A 12980-nucleotide genomic window follows, 5' to 3' on the forward strand; every position below is an offset into this window, starting at 1 on the left:
TGCTTTGATCTCTTAAACCGTTCAATCGATTTTAATGAAATTTTGTAATTCTGTATTCTTTGCTCTAACTTGAGAGATAGGATGGTATTAATTCTGATGTGAAAAAAAGGATCTGATAGATGGTGGTAGGGAGTAACACAATGTTTTCCTGGTCATCTAGTAATACTGTGTAATTATAGGTACACTTTAATAGGCTTAATCAACAGAAATAAAAATGATTAAGGCTTGCATAGAAGATGGATATGCTATCTTTGAAGAGACATAAAATTGCAAGAGTGCATAAAATTAATTGTCGACACAAAACTAATAATAAAAAATAACTTTAATATTTATGACACTTTTCCTGCTTAGGATTGGAACATCCTCTGTGTTAGATAAAAAGAGCCTATATTATTCTCAAAACGAAGTCTGTTCCGAGCAAACTAAGAGATCTCACAGTATCTGAATATTGTACTATAGACATTTTTTATTATTTCAGTCATTAATTGTCCACTGCTGGATATAAGTATTTAGTCTAAGAGTTTTGCTAGTAGTTGCCCTGTTTGGCAAGCGAGTTGGCGAGCGCAGTTAGGCTTTTAGAGTTATAGGTTATATATAAAAGGGACATAGACATATAAATTCTTATAAATTCATCTCTAGAATAACTTCTAAGTTATTCTAAAGATATATATAATATATATATATATATATATATATATATATATATATATATATATATATATATATATATATATATATATATATATATATATATATATATATATATATATATATATATTATCGTAATACTACAGAAATGAATAATGTTAACATACTTACTACTAGATATATCTAACTAAAGCCTACACATAAACTTACTATTTCTCTATAAAAATGTAGTAAAATTATATATCTATCTATACATATTGGATATTCCTGCCGTACTTTAGAAATGATGTTTGGCTGTTCTGACTATGTTATTACCTTTTTTGATATTTCCTATTTTATTGGTAGTAGTTTTATGATACATAAAGAAACTAGCTTGTCATAAATATATTAATCTCATAAATCTAATGTATTATATTCATAACTCTCAATTTAAAATTACTAACACTACATAAGTACATAATATGTATGTATTGAAAAATGGAGATCTTATAGCTCTCATATCTCAAAGCTATTTTAAGAATGGATGTCTGTCTTAATCTGTACTTTAAGAAGTACTTATCTACTTTATTGTAAGAGAATTGTATTAAATAATTATGTAATTGAGTAAGTAAGAATACTTCCTCAAAATGTAAAAACTAGACCAGAATATAGTCAAGGGAATCATGAATTACAGCTTGACATGTTGAAGGAGAATATAAAGAATAATAGTATTAATCTTTAGATGGTATTTCAATAAATGTATTGTTCGGTAGTGATACATAGTAGTCATTAGAGAATACGATGAAGTAAATACATCACTACTGACAAATTATCCTGAAGTATATCGATTCAGACGTTAGCCATTTATATGTTTTATAGAGAAATAATTCTAAACAGGTTATTTGGCTTCTTTTCTTGACGTCATGTATATGAATTGTATATGAAAATGCTTAGAAAAATACAGCCAAGTCAAAATTATAGTTTAATATATTTCAATCAGTATTAAAGTCGTGAGTGTATTTATTTTATAACATTTGAATGATTTGCCAGTTCTCTCAACTCTTACTATTGGAATTCAAGTTACATGAAAATTATATAGGTGAATAAAACTTTTAGTACTCACAAACAATTCTAAATGTAATAAGCTAATAGTTCCAGATCGCTTTGTTAAATTAGTTCTCTCTTATTCTTTACTTAGTCGTTAAATGGTTTTATACAGAATTTTTCACTTTGTATCATATTATTTTTGCGTCGAATTTAGATATTACTAATGTCGCAAACAAAAAGTTCAAAATGTAGGTGTGATGTTAAAAAATATTTTCATAATTGGGTGATATAGGTGGTTTATATATCATAACATAAAGAAGAATAAACTTGTGTTATTATGATATTCTGTTTTGATACTATCAGGTTTTATGGCAACAAAATACATGAATACATTACAAACAACAGTCAGTAAAGGATGTCAATTAAATACGTCATTTATACTCACTATCATATTGAGAAGACAGAGCTTGTGCTTTGGAGACAGGTAACGTTGTGATGGCAGCGAATCCGCAGAGGGCCAATACGAATGCACAACTTCGAGACATGGCTGAAACAAATAAGGAGGACTTTATAGCAAGGAAAAATAAAGTTTGTATGTTCAAAAACTTAAATAGAGAGAGCTTTTGTAACAAATCGTTTGCATGGGAACGTTTATCCTAGTTATGGACGTAGTAGGTTCCACTCGTATTTCCACTTTATATATTAAATTATATTAGAAAATTATTTAATATTTAAAAATGTTACGTAATGGGTTTACCAAAAAAAAAAACATTGCTACGAATTTTTTAATTAACCTATAAATAAAATATTATTGAGGTTTCAATGTTTTATTTAGCCATTTTTATGTTTTCTGCAACAATTCTATCTAATTCTATTCTATTCAAATTATACTTTTAAAATTCAACTAAAATCAATTACAATTACCATAACACCAATATAATAATAATTATGTATTATTAAAGTAGGAATATACCTAGTTTCAAACTTAAACCATAACTGCGGTTGCCAAACTGCCAAGCGCGGTAACTACTGGCAAATCCCCCAATAGGGGTAGACCTATGTTCAATAGTGGATAGTTAATGGCTGATCATGACGATGATGATGGTTTATTTCTAGCGTAGATCAATAGAGCTAAATATGGGGATTAATTTGCCAGAGGGAGACTTTGTACAAAAGTCAATTGCTTGGGTACCTCTGTCCCATTCGTGTCTCTACCATGAAGCAGTTGTGTTTGCATGGCTGTGTTTCGGTTTGAAGGGTAGGATATGGCGTGAATTTACAGGGTACAGAGGAATAACGTATCATGGGCGAAACAGTATACTCTGTTATGTCCATGGTTTTACTCATGTCTATAGGCGACGGTTACCATTTTCCATCAGGTGGGCTGTCAGCTTGTTTGGCATTCTAAGTTGTATAAAAAAAATGGGGGTTGCTAATTCATTTTCAATCTATATTTTTTTACATATATATACATTTAAGTAATTACAAATATTTTTACATGTGTATCGAATTAATATTATTATCGAAGAACTTATATTTAACATATATTACTCGTATTCACTATATTCATCAAATATACCTATAGTAAATATATTAGTTTCAAAATGACGTATCATAAGTCTGTATCAATTAATCATCTTTATTCATATACATCTGTTACAGACACTTATGAAACGTTTATTTTATAATGTAATAACTCTATATGAATAAAAATTGTTTAGACTTGATTTAGTTAGTAAATATGAGAAATCCCTCCTTAGAACAAGTGCACCTGTGTTACAGTAAAGTTGGTTTTTCTCAGCAACATTTTTATTCATATAGAAATGTATAGCAATAAACAAACTTTCTATTAGTATTATAAATGTGAAAGTTTAAAAAGAAATGAAAGTTTAGAAAGTAGTTATAAAACTTTGTTAAACGACTGACCATATTTGAGTGGGCAAACCAGAAAGCTATAACTAAGATTTAATATACTTTTCTGCTAAAAGACGTTGCTAATGCTGCGGATTAAAGCGAATAATAGTAGTGAGCACGAATATAAGAATAAAGCTCCAAGAAACAACCATATTGTTATGTATTGGACCTTATATTTTTCCAAATATTTTATTTGAAGCGACAAATTTGTTTTTGATAGTGAAGCATTTGATTCTTGGTCTGAAATATTTATATTTGTGTAGGCTTTGTGAATGTGAATTTCCATACGTATTTGAGTGAAGGTCAAAGGCAAATATTTGTTAAAATGAAATGGCCTTAGTTGTGTCATGTTTTATGCAAAACATTGTGTGTAAAAATAAAGATTATGCATGACATGTTTTACTATTCTTAGTCGGGGTATTTTGTTAATAAATTTTACTAAATTGGTTTACTCTTGATTTTAAATTTCTCTATCAATTTTATTACATCAGGAATATAAAAGTTTAACTATAATTACTGTCTGCAGCTGATTTTCTACTGTAACTATATATTCATAAATAATAATACGATATAAATTTGAGGTATAAAATCATAATTTCTTTATGATTTCGGTAGTATTTAAAAATCAAAATTATGTTGCAGGTAATTTAAAATAAACTTGGTATTATCTACATTTATATTAACTAGACAGTTTACTAGATAGATTTAAATAATTGCACGTAAAAATACTATTCCATTATTTTTCTTATTCTCAAAATATATGTCCTTTTTAATTGCATAATTTTCAGAATATTTAATACTTAATGCTTTATTACTGATGACCGCAGATAACCCTACAGATATATCACTCGAAACCCGCGGAAGTGCTTACATCATATATAATATAATCAGTGCCGCTGATTCTACAAATTTCGTAGCGCCTCGTAGCTCGTGCGATCAACAAGTAGGCTAATGTGCAGTAGCGGCGCGCCAGGCAGCGTGATATGCCGCAGTTGTGACGTCATCAATCACGCTTATCATCACACAAGTGACAATGTCACATGGGTTTGTAGCCTCGCCTCTTTGGTAACTTTTACGCCAATCTTTCGACGATATATTCAGCATTTCATAAAGATTGCGTAAATGGTACAGAAAAGCTTAATATAAATATATTTTTTCTTGGATAATATTTTAATATTGCTTAAAATGAAGCTTAATGCTTCATTTTAAGCAATATTAAATTTAAGTAATATTTAATTTAAGCAATATTATTATTAAATCGTATCATAACTATTTTTAAAGTATTGATTTGATATAAGTATTTCATCTTCTTACCCTTATCCCAATAATTTGGGGTCGGCGTAATATGATTTTGTCCATATTACAAAAAGACTTGGTTTTTAGTTTTACGACCGGCCACCTGCCTGACGTCAACCCTCTTTGATATAAGTATTTATAAACTTTTAATTTTGGGAAAATGAAATTTATAATACTAGTAATTTCTAGAATACAACACTGGATAAACGACGAAATGTTTGCATATAATTTATATAAAATACGTATACTTATTTATTTTTAAATTTAAAAATAGTCATTATGCATTAACATGTAGATTTTCATGTAACAGCAGCATCAATCAAACAATTATAAGATTGTCTTACACAAAAAACTATTTAAATTGTGGCTAAACCAGTTATTTTGATTTCAAAACTAAACAACTGAACCGATTTTGATAACATTTTTATGGAAAAGTATATCATTTCAGATAAAAAAAATTCAAATCGGTTTATAACTGACGGAGTTATAAGGTAACAAACATAAAAAGGTACAACCGAATTAAGAAACTCTTAATTTTTAAAGTCGATTAAGAATGGGACCAATGTGGATGTAATCATAACTTAATCTATCTTAACTAAGTAAATAAAATTATTATTAAAATCCGTTCCGAATTGATAATGATATAAGGAGAATAAATATCCTTTTTTTGGAAGTCGCTTTAAATTAGATTTCGAAGTAAAACAAAATAAGTCGTCTCCATAAATATAAACAAACCGCTCGATGTGTGCATTAGCCAGCCTTGTTATTGTCAGTGCATAATATGGTTTCTGTCGCATTTGATCATTAATCATAACATTAAATTAATATTGACTTATCTGACTTTGGTACTTTTTAAATCAACATAGGTATTCTTATTTATAAAGATCGATCTTTAATATTAGATATACTTTGACAACTGTGACACTCACAGAGCCATGATTGATGTTGTTGAACACGAAACCCTTTTAGAAATCACATTATCATTAAATAAAAAAAAAAAAAAACACGTGTATAATCTGATGTTAAAATAATCTATAGTAAGTAACCCTTTTATATATCCCATTATCTTTAAATAAAAAAAAAAACACGTGTATATTCTGTTTTATAAATTTAATAGTTTTATTATGTGATTTATTAATATTACTCTAGCTTTTACCCGTAACATCATCGACGTGGCCAGAATATGTTTACTGAGCGGAAAATAGTAGCCTCAGTCCTTCGCCATACGAGTAGTAACTATATCAAATTTCATAGTGGTTGGTTAAGCTGTTAAGGCTAAGATGTAACAATTAAACATACTTACTTTCATATTTGTAGTAATAATATTTATACTTGTATATTGTTTTTTTTATCCTTATTATAAAAAAAAAATATATTTTTATTTCTAGAAATTGTTTTCTCGAATTTTCTTTACCTGCCTACACAGAGTGAAGTCGAAACCATTAGCATACTTTTAAGGCAGTGTTCTTGATAGCTGGGCGTATAATTCTAATAATAAAATAAATATAATAGACAAAAATTTCTCGTAATTCTTCGACCCATGTTTGTTTAAGAAAATACTCAGTTTCACGGCCAGAATACTAATTATTTCCATTTCAACCTGTATGTATATACCTATGTATGTCCAGCAAGGATGTACTCAGATTCAGTTGTACCTAAACCCACTCTATGATTTATTACCTTATAGATAAATTTCTTAATCAAGTCGGATTAAATAACATTTTTCAAATACCTACATACTCTTTCTTCCACTAACTTTCCTAGCGAAACTATACCGAATCGTTAGTGTACCTGTAAAAAAATTTATATCTAATATTACGTACTACCTAGAAGATCTAGCTTCGTTTGGGAGATAGCTTTTTCATTCCGACCACGTTATCTTGATCAATTTACCATCCCCCAGAAATCGTGTATCGCGGATATTTTATCAAATTCGTTTCTACTCCTCACGGATGCGATAATGCATAAATTTTATATATATATAAATCTTATTTATTGTAGCTCCAAAAAATATGTCCTCATTCGAAATAAGAATTCGAAAAGAACATGTTTTTCTATATCCAATTTTTTTACGTTTGTTACGTTTTGTTACGTTTTTCTATATTGAATATCCAATCAATGACAATATTGTATCTAAAATAATCACGCCATTGAATTTACGAAAATAATATAATATATTTGTTTCGCATAATACGATTCTCTGATTTCCAATATTAGATAGGTAAATGGGTAATAATGATTACTAGTGGTTGCCCCGTAGTCGAAATTCGACCATAAAATATATTGTAATAAATGAATTTATTATGGTTTTGTTTGATATTCAGTAAGTCTACAGGAAAATAGTATTAAAGGCAAACAATATTAATCTACTGTGTATATATTGTAAATTTGACCTATAAACAACATTCATCTATTCTTAATTTGACCACAGATTTTAACAATAAACAAAAGAGTGTAATATGCGTGTGTGTATCAAATACATGGTAGTGTGTGTAATTTTATATATTGTATTTTAAATTCATAATTAAAAAAAATATTATTCTACAATTCTTCTCTGTATAAACTATAAGTGTACCAAATTTCATAATCATTAGTACGCGCAATTTTTTTTAAAAAGATTATCCGCTTTGTACGTTGACACGCACAGAACTTTATAATTAATATAGACAGGTATTCGATGTAATCATAAATTACTTTTTTTTTTATTATACAGATGGAGCAAAAATCATCTTTTTTCTTTGCGAAACCTAATACAGCCATCGTATAATATTTTATACAAGCAGAACATATAAAGCTATAACTAACAAATGTTAGTTATTACTAAATCGTGTGGGTTGTGAACATAGACTGACAAAACCCCTCTTTTTTTGTTTGGGAGTTTTGTCAGTAGTTCCAACGCTTGGCAAGCAGGTTGGCAACCGCAGCTAGGCTTTGGTGACGTTTAAAGACGAAAGCTGCTGCCCATCCTTCGATAATTAAGTTCCCTTAGTCATCTCTTACGACACCTACGGGAAACGAAGGGCAAATTACTAAATACTTACTGGAATACAGAACTAGTAATAACAATGGATCGAAATACACCAACAGTACTATCGACAGATCGACGTCATAAACAAAATAAACAAAAAACCCAATGGGATAGTTTAAAAATAACACTCGACAAGTTGTAAGTTATATCGAATCTATATTAGCTTGTATAAATAAAGATCAGGTATCGTAAATAAGATCGACAACATGAACGGAATGTATCCAGGAAGTGAAAAGCTATTTTTAAGGTAAAAAAAATTCCTGGAATAACATCCTGATCGCTATTCCTTATTAGCCTTTATGTTTGAAAATAATGATAAATTATTTTCTATATACTAGGTGAATGTTCTAGATTTTAGAATATTGTTAAATCTATTAAGATTGTGTTCCATAAAAGAAAACCGACTTCAATTGTGGCAAAAAAAAAAAGTTATTTTGATTAAAGAACTAAACTATCAAACTGATTATCATAAATTTCTATGAGACCAATCTGAAAGTATATGCTTTTAGATAAAAAGGAATTTCCAAAAACGGTTTATAACTTTTAAATTGTAAATCGATTTGGAAAATTAATTAATTATGAGGTAAAAAATATAAAAAAGTATAACCAAATTAAAAACCTGCTCCTTTTTTTGGAGTCGGTTGTTTGATTCACATACATCAATGATTCGATAATGTAAATATATTTAGAACTGGATTCATTTGTCATTTGTCAAAAGAATTCATACCTCTATATTTTTACTCTTTGTATCAAATGGATTTGAGTATTGACGTACAAAGGCATGTAAAGGAAGACAAGATATACATGAACTCATAAATTACCGGTTTCGCAATCCATTCATTCTTCAATATGTCCGCTTGAATATTGTTACAATATTGAAAAGCGGTCAGAAGTTAATAATGACAATCTGAAAATTATTTTAAATAATGAAAATTACCTACTATTATATATTTATACATATATATTTGTTATTCGTATACGCTTAACCAACTGAATGGATTTTAAGGAAATTGTTACACGAGTTAGGGGGCAAGGGAAACAGTTGCTTATAAATAAACGCATAAGGCACAGAAAGTTTCTCCTGGTATCGCACGAATATTTTTAATGTAAAAATCAATCTATATTACTCACTAAAAATGAAGCTTTCTACAGATACAAGAATTTTTAGAATCAATTAAATAATTTTTAGGTTTCGAAAAAAACATCAAATTCTTTCTCTTTATAATATTAGTTTATATGGCAAATTAATTATCAACTGTACCATACCTAAATGGACATTATAAGATAATGAAGGGTTGGTACAATCTGTAAGATTTCCCTAGAGAATAAAAAGATGATATGTGGTCCACGCTAGCTTTACATATTTTATCGTCAACTGGGCAGAGGTATTGTATGATCACTCAAAATGATAAAGCGAAACAGATTAGAATTCTAATGTGATATTCAAGTTAAAAGATAAAAGTAACACAAACAAATAAAGCATATTAAGTAAAATAAGCTTTTTGTCCATTATTTCGTACGAGTAGATTGCAGAAGTAGGAAAATGAATTAAATAGATCATTGCTAGATGGAGTACCAAGATAAGACATATACCAGATATTAAGTAATTCAGGACTTTCAAAAATATAATTTTAAAAACCGCCTAAAATGTTATGTAGTGGTTTTAGCGTGATTCCAGAATAAACATACAAACAGACAGACACACGATCTCAAAAAAATATTGTTTTGGCATCTATTGATCTTACTTCATATTTATTTTTCTTACACATCTTCCCATCAAATCTATGACATCGTCTAGTTACAATTTTATTATATTAGTAAAAACTATCATTATTTGTTACAAACCTCTTAGTAAAAATCTTATTAAATGTATATAAGATACCAGTGTAAGTTGCTAGTACGAATATCAATACAGATAGAAGATACTTTACTCTGAGTAAGTGAACAGGTCATCCTGTATAAGCACCTTACTTAGGTACGTTCATTAGTTATGTATCGCGAATAGATCTCGTTTCAACTTATAATGTAACGTGAATATGTCCAAGTTCCTAGCTAACAAGCTATAATGAAAATTCTCTCAAAAAATTTAAGATTTTGTTCCACTAAAAGAATCCAAGGCTCTTTATGATTGATTAAATCGAATATTGAAAATCGAATTATTACTATTGAAATTGTTAATATTTTAACTCCCTGTTTTAATTATAGAAATACTAGAAAGATTTATATTGCACTACCTCAATATTTTTGTTAAATGTTTTAAAAAATATGCTTAAATATTTTTTTTTATTATATCAGTCGTTAACTGTCCACGGCTGAACACAGGCCTTCCCCATAAGGAGAATTTTGTCAATAGTTGCTACGCTTGGTAGGAAGGTTGACAACCGCGGTTAGGCTTTGGGTATATTTTAATGAAACATATTTCCTTTAATTTCAGTCCTATGTATCATAGTCTATTTGGAATTACAAGCAGATGATCCTTAGATAGTAACCGTCATGAACCACAACATAATACGCGATTATTTCAACAATACTGAATATCTAGTACGATATTTGAAACTTATGTACATTTTTCAACGATCACTATATAGATGTATAACGGAGAATTTTATGAACTTACTATGTTTGTCATTCAACATAGTAAGTTCATAAAACTCCGTTATACATATATAAAGACTAATACGTTGCCATTCCTGACGACTAAGAAAATATCATTAGTCAAAGATATAGATTAATATGCCGGAGCCAACAGAGACCACTTTAAATATTATACGTCTCGCAATTGCAATATCTAAATGTTATCCAACTTTTAATTGACGATAATGAAATTGAACTCCGAGATCAACTGTCTAGAGGCCATGTAGTTACCGGGATCAGAAAATTTGAAATAACTTACCCATTTACATAATACATTTTATAAAGTTTTAAGGATAAGATTATAAAGATGTGTAATTCTTAAATGAAAGTGATTAACAAATTTACCCTTTTTATAGTAATTAAAATTAAAGACAATGCGGTTTCCTATCGACGTAGATGCCTTATGCAATACTTTTTAAAATAATTATAAGTGCTTGTCGCTTACCATGCTAGTCCGCTTATTTCGGTATGCTTGTCCGGTTAACGAAATATTGAACAATCGATTTTCTTACCGGATTTGTTTATATTTTAACAGTTGAAGACGTAATCTGGGAGACGATATTTCATAATAACTATATAACTATCAACTGCATATAGGTGCATTACAATATTATTTTCCCCCCTAAACAAACTCAATAAATCGTGCTGAATTTGCAATAGTTAAATTCAAAATCTGAGTTTTTACATAAAACTTGTCGTATACAAATTATAGAATTAATAAAATCAGCATAACAGAAGGGATATTAGAATAAATTAAGTATGAAGTGGTCTTGCTATTAATAAATACATTTAGTAACACTAAAGTAGCTAACTATATAAAAGTGACACGATAAGTTTTCATATATTTTTTGATACAAAGAACCTACTTGTCGTATGTCTCTGTGAAGGTCTGTGGTATTTATGGAAACATCAGGACCGACGCATTTATAAAGGGGCCTTACGAAACATATGTATATAAATAAAGTTTGTCAGACTGTTCATACGCATCTAGGTCACTCCTGAGCACCCGCTGAGTTTTACAATATTCGCTAACCGGTCTGGTAGAGCCCAACCATCGAATCGTCGCGTCATCAATCACTGCTTTATCCCGACATCTTTTCACAGTATCCCTAATAGATCCTGACGCTTTATTAAAATAACTTCTTCTGACTTCCTTTTATATGACATTATGAAAAAAAAATCCTATTGCGGATCTCATTCGTTAATGTCATGCTTTCGTTATGTGCTGATTAAGAATCATTGTGATATTTTTGTACCCGTGCTTTTTTTTGTTTTTATTATAACATATAGGTGAACAAAATAAGAGATTTTTCGTTTATATTGAAATTGTTCTAATAATTGAAATAACTATTATTTTAAATAACTTTCATTTATCCAATTACAATTAAAAGATTATAATGTTTTTCAGATGGAACAGTATTTGGGCCGGAGATTTAACGCAACATGAAGCTTAAATAAATTGGTTGATTATAATGCGAGTAAATGGGTTGCTGCTGCTATATACCGATAGTAATACTCACTTAAGATATTTTATATATATCTTTATCTTATAGACTTTTATAAAAAAAAAAGATGTAAATAGTTCCATATAATAATTCCATATAATCCAATACAATATTAAACTCTACTGAAAACAAAATAGTATTCATATATTAAAGACAGATATATTTTTGTATGTGTAGATAGCACATAAAAAATATATAGGCAAATTGTGAATCGACTCTTTGGATTAGGAATTTTTTATGTCGGTTAAAACTATATTTAGCGATTATAAAACTTATTAAGGGTCTATTCGACCCAGTTTGACGACATAGCGTAAATTAATAATCGTAGTAGAACTCGTTAATTATGTATATTAAGTATACTTAGAGATTGTACGTAATGATTATGAAAGTTTCATACAACTATTTTCACTGTAACAAAACACCGAATTTGTCGGATCCCTATTTATATAGCTTGAGTTGTCCTTGGGGTTTAAAGGCGATTTCTATTGTCATCCACACAACAAAGCAGTGTTAAAGCTTGTGTTTAATTTTTGCTGTTTCATCCTTTTTTAACCTAGAATATCAGACGATAGATATTAAAGTTCCTTTTAAAATTTTCCAAGAAATAGTTGTAGTTGTTTCTGGGGTTATTTGTTAGAAAAACTAAAATGATACATCTTTATACAAAGTAAATTATAATAATGTAATTTTTGTGTACAATAAAGTATATAAATTATGTATTAAAACTTATATTGTAAACTAAATCTGTCTTAGTTAATTTATGGACGACTTTAAATTTTTATATATATAAATGTGTTAGCTTTCGCCTGTGACTTCGTCTGTGTGACCGAGATATGATCACTGACCGGAATAAAAAATAGCCTATACCTTTCTTCATCTCGTACAGTATTTATATACGAAATTTCATAATGATTAAGCTAAGGTAGCTA

The 12980-nt window shown here is 28.8% G+C and overlaps 1 protein-coding gene across 1 annotated transcript in view; it reads right to left on the reverse strand.

Annotated features, from left to right (window-relative positions):
- Positions 1 to 12980, reverse strand: part of LOC113515664 (short neuropeptide F) — a 116510-nt gene that overhangs the window by 32270 nt on the left and 71260 nt on the right. The window contains exon 3 of the mRNA XM_026899923.3: positions 2120 to 2221. Within this exon, the coding sequence (XP_026755724.1) occupies positions 2120 to 2219 (100 nt within the window). The 5' untranslated portion in view covers positions 2220 to 2221. The remainder of the gene's footprint in view (positions 1 to 2119; positions 2222 to 12980) is intronic.

The sequence above is a fragment of the Galleria mellonella genome, unplaced genomic scaffold (assembly GCF_026898425.1).
Source record: "Galleria mellonella isolate WM207_F2 unplaced genomic scaffold, CSIRO_AGI_GalMel_v1 utg173, whole genome shotgun sequence".
In the NCBI taxonomy this organism is placed as follows: Eukaryota; Metazoa; Arthropoda; class Insecta; order Lepidoptera; family Pyralidae; genus Galleria; species Galleria mellonella.